Source organism: Cygnus atratus, chromosome 3 (assembly GCF_013377495.2).
Source record: "Cygnus atratus isolate AKBS03 ecotype Queensland, Australia chromosome 3, CAtr_DNAZoo_HiC_assembly, whole genome shotgun sequence".
In the NCBI taxonomy this organism is placed as follows: domain Eukaryota; kingdom Metazoa; phylum Chordata; class Aves; order Anseriformes; family Anatidae; genus Cygnus; species Cygnus atratus.
Window position 1 is genome coordinate 23,420,076 of NC_066364.1, and position 14,512 is coordinate 23,434,587.

The 14,512-nt window shown below is 32.3% G+C and overlaps 1 protein-coding gene across 1 annotated transcript in view; it reads right to left on the reverse strand.

Annotated features, from left to right (window-relative positions):
• The window catches only part of CSMD1 (CUB and Sushi multiple domains 1), a 1,150,797-nt gene that overhangs the window by 313,951 nt on the left and 822,334 nt on the right, over positions 1 to 14,512 (reverse strand). The window contains exon 11 of the mRNA XM_035542943.1: positions 3,570 to 3,673. Coding sequence (XP_035398836.1) covers positions 3,570 to 3,673 — 104 coding nt within the window. The remainder of the gene's footprint in view (positions 1 to 3,569; positions 3,674 to 14,512) is intronic.

Sequence of the window (14,512 nt, forward strand, 5' to 3'; positions counted from 1 at the left end):
GATAGAGGTTATACATACGTAAGGTATTTATAAACATTGATAAGATCCCCCCTCAGTCTTCTTTTCTCAGGGCTGAAGAGACCTAGATTACCTAGTTCCAACCCCCCCGCCATGAGCAGGGACACCTTCCACCAGATCAGGTTGCCTAGGGCCTCATCCAACCTGGTCTTGAACACCTCCAGAGATGGGGCATCCACAGCTTCTCTGAGCAACCTGTTCCAGTGCCTCACCACCCTCACAGTGGTGGAGGCATGGCCATCTTAATGCAAAAAGATGAGTTTCAATAAAATGATTAAGAAAACCAAAATCCTTATGGATTACTTCATCTCTTAATAGTGAAAAATGCCTACCATATGCAATCAGGTTACAAATACTGCATATGAACAACTGTTCAGATCTTGGTGATAAATTTTTTTAAAAGGTAGAGGCAAAATTCAAACTTGAAAAGTGTAGTAGAATATCTCTGTCAAAGCTGATATCAGATGCAGAAACAAACACCACCAACCAGATGTCAATATTATTGCAATTTAGAAGCAGAGACATGAGCAAAGCGGAGAGGCTGAACAGAGGCAAGGTAAGAACTGAAGATTGAGGCAAGCTATTGGAAATCCCCTCTGTCTTAAACCTAGAATCCCATCCAGAAAGGCTGTGAACAAGGAGATGTACAACTCATATCTAAAATATTTTGTTACATTACTCAGATTTACTGAAATACCCCCTTCCTTCTTTAAGTCCCTTTCTTCTGAATGCTTAAAGAATCTTACCCATTCTTCTGAAGGGTATTAAGAAATTAAATTTTTGTTCCAAAATTTGGATACAGAGAAGGCTCTTGTACAAAAAGAGGGAAAGCAATAAAACAATGTATAGATACTAAAACCTTAATTGAATAAACTTTTCACATTACTTATTTCCTCATAATCTGTGAATCCTGGACTACGAACAGGAAAGAAAAAAAAAGGGGCAGAAATCAATAAAGACCAGAATAGTTTTGTCTTGTTTAAAGTTGTATTTTATTAGGGTGTTCCTAAGTATAGCTCTATACATAGGACTACTTTCTTCAACTAGGAGGATATAGGGTAGACTATTATTATAATAATTCTGATGCGTCTGACAATACATGCCCTTGCTGATTTAGTTTGTCTCAGTCCATAACCACCTGAAGACAGTTTAGCAAGCTCAGGAATGGAGACTTGGAGACCATTCAAACAGGGTGGCAGTACCAAACACAATTCAGTGTGGGGATGCACAGTCATAGATTATCTCTATATGAAAGAAGTTAAAAATGTTGTGGCAATTGATACAACTAATGAAGTCATGGAAGTCAAAGCTTCTCAGTACTCTAAACAGACTCAGAGGGTATGAGAAGCCAGCTTTCAGAAAGACAAAGTTTTTTTTTTTTCCATCAAGGGAGAAACTCCTAGAGAGTATAAACAAACAAACAAACAAACAAAAAACAACAGCAACAAAAACAACACCTTCTTTCTCTCCTAAATTTTACAGATTTTTAATGATTCAGAAACAAGATTTTTTTTTTAAGGAATATGAAATAAAAGTTAACAGAAAGTCAGATTCAATAGTGTATGAGATGTATAAAAAGATCTGTTTTCCATTTGTTTGCTAAAAAAAGTAACAAATTATGATTGTTTTCCAAGCCCCAAATAAGTTTCCAAATTATATTGGAAAAGAAGAAAAAGATCAGGATTTATTTAAAAAAAATAAAATCTCTTTCTCATGTACTGTTAGTGGATTCAAACAGTTGACATAAGCAGAAGGGTCTGAATCACTAGTTTGCTATTTCTTCTCTGTATCAAGGAAAAGAAGGAAACTGTTTTAAACATATATACGTGTGTATTTATACACACATATATATATATATATATATATAAAGATTCATGATTTAAGGGAAACTGTTCCAAAAAGGAAATTAAGTTTTAATGAAAATGCTGCAAGAAAAAAATATAAAGAAAAACATTTCAAAGTAAAGCAGACTTTCTAAAGCAAAGTGGTATTTTAATTAACAAGAACTTAAGACCACAAAACAATGGCAAGAAAAATCTTGATTGATAATCTTGACCTCATACATGATTACCACTATTGAATTAGCTCTAAGGGTAGTAATTAGTTCCTAGCCAGACTCTGTTAAATATAATAAACAACTGTAGTCAGAACTTAATAGCTTAAATATACTTAGATTAATTTTCAGTAAGTTCTGTTACTCTATTTCTAGAGCTAACCATCTCAGCATGCATATATCATAAAATAATATTGCTAATTTTTCAACAAGCTACGCTTACAGATGAAGCAATTGTTAAAATTCATAAAATGCACAGGAATGTCCTCCATTAATTAATTAAGCTGTTGAAGATAAGATTTTCTGAGATGTTTACTATAAATCCTAGAACTAGATAGTTTTAATAAACTGAAATCTGTCCATCTCAGTGTTATTTTACATGTATTTAAAACACTTTTTCTAATTATTTTTCCAATCTCTTCCAGAAATTAAACTTGAGCTAAATAGTCAAACTGATTTTTATCTTTTCTCCTTTTTAAACATGGGTATGCCTTCCTATTCCCATCTAGCTACACTGGCAGAGCTATGAGGTTACACATATGAGATAATTGCTAATGGTTTATTAGAGTTTAGACACTATAGAAAGCTTGTACAAGAACAAATTTTTATACAGCTATTTATCAACTCCCTAAATTTTCTCCTTACCATTTTTTTTTTAAAGCTCCCGTTTACTGTCCTGAATTAGCCAGTTTCCAACGTTCATTCAGACATAATCAAATATGTGAATTACTACAGACTTTTTTTTAATCACTTGTTATATACAATTAAAGTTATTCAGATACTACAAACAATTTTAGTTGCTTTAAAAAAATCCTATCTCTTGAGTTCTCTACAGTATTTGGTCATTAATATTAGGTCTGTAACATTTTGGTGTGTCCATAATGATATTTCTAAAGATCTGAGGGGAATTTTGTAATGAACCATTTTCTTTGACAGTGTTTGAATTTAAAGCTTACATTAAATATGCATTATATTAGCTTACATTATATAAACATATTACATAAATTAAAATTATGAAGTTAAACAGATATACATCCCTATAGCAACCTTCCAATACCTAGAGAGGCCTACAGAAAAGCTGGGGAAGGACTCTTTGTCAGGGACTGTAATCGTAGAATGGCTTGGGTTGGAAGGGACCTCAAAGATCATCTGGTTCCAACACCCCTGACATAGGTAACAATAGGACGAGGGGTAATGGCTCTAAACTAAAAGAGGGGAGACTTAGATCAGACATTAGGAAGAAGTTCTTTATTATGAGGGTGGTGAGGCACTGCTATGGGTTGTCCAGAGAAGTTGCGTAAGTGTTTAAGGCCACGTGGGATGGGGCTTTGAGCAACCTGGTCTAGTGGGAGGAGTCCCATGGCAGGGGGGTTGGAATTAGATGATCTTTAAGGTCCCTTCTAACCCAAGCAATTCTATGATTCTACATCTCATAATACAGAATGAGCAACATATAACAACAAATTCCCAAGGAAAACTGTTGAAATTCTGTACTTACACATACAACACTGTCCTTGTATCACCAACTTTCCCAGCATCTCCAACAGTGAGGGTATCATATCCTCTTTCCAGTTCAAACTCTTCAAAAGCAAGCTTTATGACCTATTACAATGAAATGAAAATTATTTCAAAACATAATCACAGGTTATATGATCTGTTCTAGTCTTAAGACAAATTATTTGACTATCATAAGTAAAGCTTGAAAGCACTCCTACTGATTTCAGTTAGTCTTATTTGATTTCAGAAAGACATTTAGAAAAAGAAGTGAAGAAACTTCTGGTTTTTGTCATACCAAGAGGGAAGTCCTTGTCATAATCTTTTAGAGCCATCAAATACTAAAGTTACGCATCACCACTGAGTGGTGACAATCATTCTTATTATTAAAAAGTTATTATAAACATTATCAAAAACCTTACCGTATAATTCATTAAAATACAAAAATCAGTAAGTAGATGAAGTTAAAACTTATGAATATTTTTTTCTTCAGTTGAATTACACAATGACAAGATTGCAAGTATGAACAATCGGTTCATAAGAAGGTGGAGGAGACTGGTGCCCAGAAATGCAAAAGCAGAAATTTCCTTACAAAAATTACTAAAACTAAATTATGATTTCACTAAATACCTATTCATGAATTGCCCAGAAAATTAAAAATATATCCCCAAGAATTGTTTGAAAAAAATATTTATAATTTATTTAGTCTCATTTTTTTTAAGATAAGGTAAGAAAGTTAATTGAGTTTTGTACAAAAAGAACACATGTGAAATGCACTTTTTAGAGTTACACATTGGTGACTTGTGGTTGTAGGTTTCATGTTTGTATCTGTGTTCATATCTAGTTCTTTGCCTCAGTCTTCATTGCCAGTGAGGCTTCCCAAATCTCTCAAATCCCTCAACCTCTAGGTGAGGGCTGGGGGAGCAAAATCCCTCCTCCTGTAAACGAAGAGCAGGTTCGAGACCACACGATGAATCTGAACAGGTACAAGTCTATGGGGCCTAATGACATGCACCCCAGGGTCCTGAGGGAACCGTCTAAAGTAGTTGCAAAGCCTCTCTCCATTGAAAAGTCAGGCCAGTCAGGTGAAGTCGCTGGTGACTGGAAAAAGGGAAACATCACTCCCATTTCTTAACAGGGTAGAAAGGAGGATCTGGAGAACTACCAACCAGTGAACCTCACCTCTGTGCCTGCAAAGACTAGGAAACAGAAACCTTGATGTGAAAGCACAGATAGTCATGGTGATTTTCTACAAAATTATTCATTTTTATGTTTATACTAAATTTGGCAGATACTTTTTGACAGACACCCACACAATTCCAGCCATTGTAAGAGTATACAATTAACTTTTTTTTTTTTCATCAGCTGCACTATACTGCTATTTCAGCAGCAGCATATCAAAAGCCAATGGTTTCCCTTCCATTTATCTCTGTAATCTACATGGCAGAATTCATCTTATCCAAGTTCTAGCGCTGTAAAAAATAAGCATCCAACAAGACAAGCTACTTGTTTAGATTTTCTCAATATTAAAAGAGAAAACCAACATATCTCATTTCTGTCTGCTAGAACAGGAAAAGGACTTCAACTACCAACTTCAGAAGGAACTTACACTGCCAGAGTACCTGAGCCTTGAATAATGTTGCTTCAGTTTTTAATGCAAAGAAAAACGTGCTTTTAATAAAATGATCTTAGAGAATATGTTGCTTCTTTCTACAAATTCATGTCATACTTTTCATACCTTGCTTTGCTATCTCTTATTTTTGTTGATGTTTTTAAACGTATGCTAAAATTGATTCCAGGATGAAAAACCTTATAAGTTTTAAAATGGACATTTTATGAGAGCATTATTAAAAAGAAAACATATAATAGAGAGTGGTTTAAAGTCCTAGGATACGTATAGCTATAAATAACAAATATAGGTATAATTATTTTGACAAAATATCCAAGTTTATGTTTTGTGATCAAACACAGGTCCTTTACAATAAATATGGTAGACCTGCCAGATTTTGAAATAGTGTTCTTCATTATCTACTTTATATTTCAATAAAAAAATCAGGCAATATGCTGTGTATTATTTAATCTACATGTTCACCTGCTCCTGATGTATCTTCTAATATTCCTGGATTATAACATGCAATATTTCATTTCTAAATCACAACTAATGAAGACATAGAAAGGCAAAGAGAATACATAGAAGCATAAAAGCAGAGTTGTTTCTGGTAATAAAAATAACTATGCATATAAAACCATTTCCTTTAATGTAATATTTATTTTATGTGGACCAAAAAACTGACAGTACATTCCACTAGAAAATATGGTAATGTAGTATTTAAATATGCTCCATTTGGTTAGACTCAAATTCTTTTATATTGCAATTTAAAAACAAACATGAATGTTCATCTCTAATAATAAAATAAGGTACAAACAAGAAATTGGACATAAACCATGAATAAAATATTTTAAAATCTGGTTAAGAATAAAGGAAGTATCACAAGAAAAGTTGCTGTATGGGAAATTTATTGTTTGTGAAGAAATAAAAAGATTTTGTTAGATAGTATCTAACTTGCAACTTCACTTTTCTGCTAATTGTTATTCTGTGCTAACACACAGAATGTATTTGAAACATTCAGGTGATCAAGAGTTAAGAGATCTATGTTAAATTCCTTTGATGTGATTCACAAAACCTAAATTTCACCATGCAAACGCTAAGCACCTGGTCTAAGGGCTCCTTCCCCAGTCAGTAGAGAGAAAATGGTGACAGAACATAATTCACATTACCTGTCTTAACACAGACCAAACTGCCATTTACAGTTGCCCTTTTCATTGACTATATGGGGAGTTTGGATGACTATGGCAGACTAATGCTTACGTAGATATATTTAGATAAAATGAGTTCCTCAGTAGATAAAACTCTGAATCTTCGGAGGAATACTTAAGATTTGTTAGATATGGGGGAGGATTGTTTTTCTCTTTCCTTTTGAGAAATAATGTAAGGCAGTTTTGTGTGGATGTGGGTATGGATATGACTACAGCATGGGAAAAACTTAAAAGGATTGAATCAACATAAACAAGAACACAACTATCAATATTATTTAACTATATATAGTTATATCGAAAAAAGGCACCTCTGAGACACTTCTCCAAGATTATTGTTGTTTTGCTTTGTGTTTTTTTAAAAGTATTTTTAATGTGATGATCATCAGATTGTCATCATTAAATGTTTACTCTGAAATAATTAAAATAAAGAAAATAATCTATTTTCATTAAGAAAAAATTGGAAACACAAAAATTACGTCCAAACCTTTTATATTAGTTTCTGGATGATCAACTGTACCTCTTACAAAAAAAATATAAATAAAATCCTGTTTGTTTTCTGAAATGTATGAGACAAAATTCCCTTATAAACAATTCAGAATGATTGCTTATGATTAGATAAATAGACTGTGAAATAAAAAAGTGTATAAATATGAGACACCTACAGAGGTGTCTGATGGAAGCTCTGCAAGTGAATTTCCTGTCATAATTACTTTTTCCTTATAGGCATTTTCTTTACCCTAGCCACTCCTACACTTCTGCTAGCATAATTACTATAGCAAGTAATGGGGAAAAGAGTGCTAGAGCTGTCCTAACAGAAAATTCATTAAGGGCATTCTTCCTGGAAGAAGCAGTAGGGAACACTACAAGGTGACATTTCCAAAATGCCTAGGTGTACGTGTTAATAAGACATTTTGCACTTCTTAATAAGACTTATTATGCACTGCTAATAAGACATTTTGTTATCTTTTAAGTATGTTAGAAATTAATGTAAGCAATATAGTAAAGAGGAAGTAAAAAGTGAAAGCAGTAAGTTTTGTTTTAAGATGCAAATAAGAACCAGGGCTTCCTTAATTGAGCTCCTCTTGAAGATAGAAAACGAAGTGAGAATTTGTTGCCGCAGTAAAACTACAGTAAAAAAAATATGGTCAACAGGAAAAAAAAAAAAAAAAAAAAGAGGATCTTTAAATTGAAGTTTTAAAATTGTAAATACAAAATGCAAAGCTATTTGCAACTTTTACAGGTTACTCCACTTTGTTGATATATTAAATTCAAATATAATAGTGTATAACAGATATTTTGCATCTTCTGCCTGCTGCTATGTAAAATCTGAAAGTAACGTGATCATGTGAATGTATTTGTCAGTCATTTATTTTGCAGACACCCCACACTCAAAGGGATTTGTAAGCAAAAGAAGCCATTGCTACAGACACAAACATGGAAATACAACTATTATTTCAGATTATTGAACCTTTTTAACATTTCAAGAAAAGAGCCAGCCGTTTAAACTATAGTTAACTAGTTTTGAACATCTATTTCATTTAAAGAACAGCATAATACAGAAGCAATGTCAAAGGATGATACCAGCATTACAGAATACACACATGGATCCAGTACTCCTTAAAACTTTCAAATATGTGCTGTTTCCCTAGCCTAGTGTGATATGACATGAAGTCTTAAGAATTACTGTGACTATGCCCAAAATTCTGTAGAAGAGGAAACACAGATTACTGACTAGAAATAGCAATAAAATTATGTAGCTCTTATGTACAAATTCTCTTGATATTTAAATTAGAACTACAGAGACCTCCTTTTCGCTTTCTCAAAAATAAATAAATAAGTAAATAAATGTCCATGTCAAATTAGTGTGACTAGAGAATAAGCACTATCTTGAGGTACAAGTTATAAGCACAGAGGAATGCCTTACAAAAATATGATCACAATACTGAGACCATGGCATCAAAAATTAATATATGGGAACATTTTCTGACATATGATGGATTTTTTTTAAACACAATGGTAATAGCATTTTCAGCAAAGATTCTTAAAGAAGGCAATACCATTTCTCAGTCTCTTCTCAGGAGTATATGAATACGTAGTATTTTTTAAATAATGGGAACAATGAGAATTTATTATAAATATAGTTCTCAGGCATCTCTTTTTGCAAAAAAAATATAACTGGGTTTCAGTTCACTTAAGTCACCAATCAAAACAATAAAGAAATGCTGAAATGTAAAACAAACAAAAAATCAGTAAAACAAACAAAAAACTACAACATTATTAAGTAAGTTAATAGGATTTTTTCAGCATTTCAGGTGTTCACAGTTGAGATCTGGCCCACTCAGTTAATGGATCCTCTATAGCGCTCCTGCCACTAGCCACTAAATATCTGCTCTATTTACTTCCCCATATGTCAGTAACTAAAGTGGAAGCCTAAGCACTGAATGCATCTGCAGAGAACAAAGTGTTGTCTTAATTAGAACCTGATTCTAATCCCCAATAACCATCATCTTTGTTAACATGATCCACTAAACAGTGTGAAATTGATGCTTGCATACTCCAAGCTTGTTTCTGCATTACATGTTGCCCTATAGTTCCCTCTCTATACTAGTACCTTTCTATCTCTACCGCTCACATTAGAAGAAGTTAAATGTCCACAAAAGAGTTTGATTTCTTTTGTGTTTCTTTTCTTTCAATTACTGACCCTGGAATGTTAAAGGACTTTTTTTAATTCTTTTTTTTTTTTTTTTTTAAATAAGAATTCATGAAATCATAACGCAGTTGGCTTAGAAGATACCAACATGCTTTAAAAAGGAGGGCATTCATTATTACTCCAATTTGAGTCTAAAATACACAGCCCATGAAATAAATTGCCAAAAAGAATTCAATGTCCTGAGAAATTATAGGATCTAGATTCCTAATTCAGGTCTCTGATCATTAGGCAACACTATCTTCCTTCAAGTGACACAGAAATGAAAGGTGCCATGAAGAGACAAATTTGATTCTGGCGGGGTTCTATACATTTGTTTGTCTTTTATTCTTGCTGTAAGTATGAAATGTTCACTCACTTCTGACTTTGTGCAATACAATGGGAGAATGATGTTTACATTGTTATTTAAATATATATATTTGAGAAAAAGGGGTTACTTTTTTTAAAAAATAAACACTATCCTTCAAGTTGCTTCTAAAAAGCATTTTTAAAAGACATCTGCAAGACTGAAGAACTGAATAATTATTAATTTAAAAGATGGATCAAACACCCAAACCAATTTAGTGGTAGAATAGATGTGATTATAGGTTCAACTGTTTGACTAATCCATGAAATCATGTACTGAATTAAAGTATTATTAATCAATGTAAAAAAATCAAGAATTGAAAAACTGAGAAAAAAAACCACATTTAAAACAGCCTATCAGGTTGGAAAAAAAAAAAAAGGAAAAAAAAAGATTTATTCTCACATTAAAAAAAAAATCCTATTTATTTTCACTATTCTGTCTAAATCTCCCTCACTAGTCAGACTGGCCAAGCTATACCACTACCTGGCATAAGACATATACTAGCAGTGTAAATGGATATAAAAAACCTTAGTTGTACCTGAAGGCATATATGCCTGTGCCCATATACAAAGCATGGGTGCACATACAGTACCACTGATAGCAATTTTTGCATCCAGATAAGCAAATTTTAGTTAGCAAGAGCTCCCCAAGTTTGACATAAAATGAATTTAAACTGGAAAACAGCAGACTACATACAAATAGTAAAGATAATTCAATATAATTTTAAGCCATGAAAGGTCATATACATTTTATCCACTCAGATTTTCATCCTACTGAGGACTTTGCTTGAGTTTCAATGAAGTTAACTTAAATTCATGTGTATATATATAAATATAAACTGTTATTCATTTAACAAATGTAAGTTAGTTTTAGATATAGGATGACCAAAAAATCTTCCTTTTAAACCAGTGAAATGAAAGAGTAGCTGATATTCTTGATATTGAACAACTGAATTTTGGAAAGTGAATCGGACAGCAAAACATTTTTCTTTCTTTTTCTTTTTTTTTTTTCAAACCAGTTATTTCTTTTACCTCAGAGCCCTTAAAAAGCAAATAATTACTTAGAACAGTATTACTCCTAATTTGGTACAGGTAAATAAAACATCTGCAATTAATAACTCACAACTCCCAGACTGAACGAGGCTGTCTCCAAAGAGACAAAATAAAGCTCAAGCCCCCAAATTGGTCTGTCCTGTAAAATCTTCATTCAATTTTTTTCCTGAGTAACAGCAAATTTACTAAAAATATTATTCTCATTCCTTTTTTTTTTTTTAGTTTGAAGAAATGTTGAATGTTCTGCAGCGCTTTTTATTCAACAGTTAGAGTTACTTAAAAAGTAATTATAAAAAGTGGTACATTTTCCAATATTGATATTATGATCTTTAGGAATTTATTTTTCTTTTAGCAACTGTTAATGACTTCAAAGTGACCCTAACAGCCACACCTGGTGGAAATTAAAGATAAAAAGTAAGTAACAGCAATATTAAATCAAATAATAGTGGTAATATAAAATAAAGGGTGCTGATGCTTTTCTAAAAAGAAAGAAGAAATAAAAGTATAGCCACAAGAATTAAAAAAATATTTTCAATTTGTTTTACAATGAGAATTATCAGCTGCCTACCCCACACATCTCATGTAATTAAATACCGTTTAATATCTTTTCCACATCTCTTTTCATTCTTTGTTTTTCAAAAGCTGTAACATAACTTTTTTGTATTCTCTAACCTGAGTATCATTGCAAGAAACAACAGTCAGAAAACCATCAGCAAGTTATTTAAAGTATGATAATTTGAGATCTTGAAAGAAGATAATAGTAATAATTTTTAAGAACATCAGTTCATTTTGTTTGTGGAGTAAAGTTAAAGAAGAGATCAAGGCATTGGTCTTACAACAGTCCTCTATGGAAGACCTTTCCGATAATCTGTATTCTGTGTAAAAATGGATATGAGTAGCTGGAAACTATAATTAGAAAGAAATAAAGAATGAACTGCAAAAAAATTAGAGGCATAACATTCTTAATATTACTTTGAAATATCATTTTTACTAGTATCTACCGATTATGTAGAATTAGGTCTATGAATTTTTTGCATGTAATTTGTGTTTTTAAGTAATTTGAATATAACCACTGTAAAGGAATATGCACATTAATAAACAGGTTTGTTTATTTTCTAGAGTGAAATGCACAAAAAATAGGTGATGATGATTTCATAACAAAAACAGCTGCCACAATCTGTTGTCAGTCAGGTAAGAAGCTTGTTGACAAGTCGGACTTTAATCTTCATCAACAGCATTGAGATTTCACGTCAACAGTTTCATTTTACTATCTTAACCATTAAGATGTTTTTCTTATTCTCTTTTTTGTTTGTTTTATGTATGCAAATGCACTGTCATTTATAAATGCACAGGGGAATATAAAACATTAAGTTAATTTTAAAGTCAAATACCAAAGCACAACTAATGTTTCACAAATTTACGAGCCATATTTTTAATAAGTTATCAATCAGTTTAAGTCCAAAAGAGAAAATCAGAAGTAAAACAATAAAAAGCAGTATTGCGAGAAGAGACAAACATTCATACGTTCTCTCTAAAAGGGTGAAATTTGTAACTGTTGGACTATTTTAAACACAATTCTCTGATATTTCTTAGGTTTTTCATTTTCTGCCAGAGGAAAATGCCAAATATATGACTTTCATTTTTGCTCCTGCTGCTGCTCCAACTGTCAAAATATCAGTAGGAAACAAATATGAAGGCATAAGCTTTAAAGAAACACTATACACTATTATAATGTGTAAATTTTTCTTATTCTTTTCTTTTTAATAGAACAATGAAAAAGACAACAAAAAACATTCATTCACTACTACCTTTCATTACCACTCCTGAAGAATAATTCCAACTATGTTTATATATTTGCAGATCTTTTTCAAAACATTTTAAAACCTGTTTTTCTGAAATACTGATCAGCTTCCAATTAAGGAAAAGACATAGCAATGATAAAAGCTAAAGAAATGCTTTCAGATCTTTTGTTCAAAAAAGGTCTAAAAATACTATTCTCTAAATTGAAAACAAACAAACAAACAAAAAGCCTTCCATTTAGCTTTTGCTAAAAACAGACTGTATATCGACTAAATGAATCACCACATATAACTCCAATATAAATAAGGGTTGAGAATTTTACTCATTAAAGGAGCCAGTCATTGCAAATTAATTATTCCAGCTCAGAAATCTAAGCATGAGATACATGACTTAGTTTACCTCCTTTGACTGTTTCCTTACTTCCTATAACTTTTAAAGGATAAATTAATTTTATGAATGAATACAAAGTGGATAAGCAGCTTGATAAAACACAAAAGTAAAGTGCTTATGTGAAGAAGTGGCTACATATCAAAGGTGCACATCTATTTCTATAAACAAATCATTCTCTAGACAGAATTCTAGTTAGCAATGTTGAGATATCTTGGCTCTAATACTATGGTGTAGTACCTCAGGCAATTATTGTAAATATAAATATTATTAAATAATAAATAAATATAAAATAATTAAAATATAAAAAATATAACAAATATATTATTAAATAATAAATATATTTATTGTAAATATTATTACCTCAGGCAATTCGTTTCAGGTCCTTGAAAATTACTTATTGAACAGTATAATTCCTCAAGAGCTTTCTGAGTGTTCAACTCTCCTAACTTAAACTTCGTGTAAAAAACAAGATGTGACAAGCATTCAAAGTTCAGAAAAGGTAGATACAAGAGAATAATCAAACAAATCTAACAAATTGTTTATGTCCCAACTCAAACATCACTGTACAAGAAAAAGGGAATTCATATACCTTTGTACTGATGTGTTGGCTGGTGTGTTATCCAAAAATGACGCAAAATGACAAAGCAGTGTTCGTGTTCTTTCCTTTACACAAGAATCCATTACAACCTTATAACTAAACTAAGCAGTTCAAATTCAAATGTTATTTTTGGCTCAGCACGTTGGGTAAAGCCTGTATTTCTTGCATTCTATAACTATTAAACTAATTTTAAAGATATTCCTTCCAGTCTGCCTGGAATATCTGACAGGTCCATAAGCACCTGTTTTCTCTGAGGAGTACTTCAGCTTGTCAGAGTTTTTTGTTACTATGGCAAAATAGCTCCAAGTGCACAAACTATTTCATTTTAGAAGGGCAACAAATCTTGGCTGTAAGGTGCATCATGCAAACAGGCAACTGAAGTGAGCACTGGAAACCCTCCAAAGGTACAGGGAGATGCCTAAATATTTACAGAAGTAAATGTCTCAAAATAGCATAAAGTATTACTGGATTAATTTTCTAGAAATGTATGTAATCTCAGAGTTCAGCTACTGTTTAATGCTATTCAGAACAGAAAATCAAAATGTCCAAGACATACTAAAAGCAGTTAGACACTCTGATAAAACAGGTGTGTTACTGTGATAATGGAAGACGATATACATAGAAATGAACTTTTAGAGAAAATACAAACTGTAGCTCAAGATACAGTGGATCCTTCTTTGGGCTTAATTCATATACCTACACTCATAATTTTTCTGTCATTTAAGATTAATTTGCATCCTTCCTGACATTTAACTCCAGAGGAATGGATTTTATAGCTTTGTGTCATAGCTGCTAGTCTTGCATGGACATCTTGAATACTTGGGCATCTCATACAGTAACACACACGTGAGGATAGCCAAATTAAGCATATCCTTTGTGTCCTGCAGCGTGTGATGTCATAAGGATAATTTTGATTAATACAGGAAACATATATTAAAATGCATGTAAAATATTAATATAAAACACCATATCTAGAGATATAGTTATCTTATATAACTACAAATCTAGAAGAGGTGATTGTAAAATCATAGGTTTTCTCCCCCATACTTTTCAGTGCTCTATTTGCAGGTCTTCATTGTATATATAAGATTACCTATTGATTTAACTGTTCTGAAATCTAACCTCCTGGACACAAGCACCTAAAAAACATGGCCAAGTGGAGAAGCCCACCCACCTGGCTTCTAGCAGCTTGCGGTTTGACAGGGCACTGTGACCAGCGCTCTGTTCTCTTCTCCCT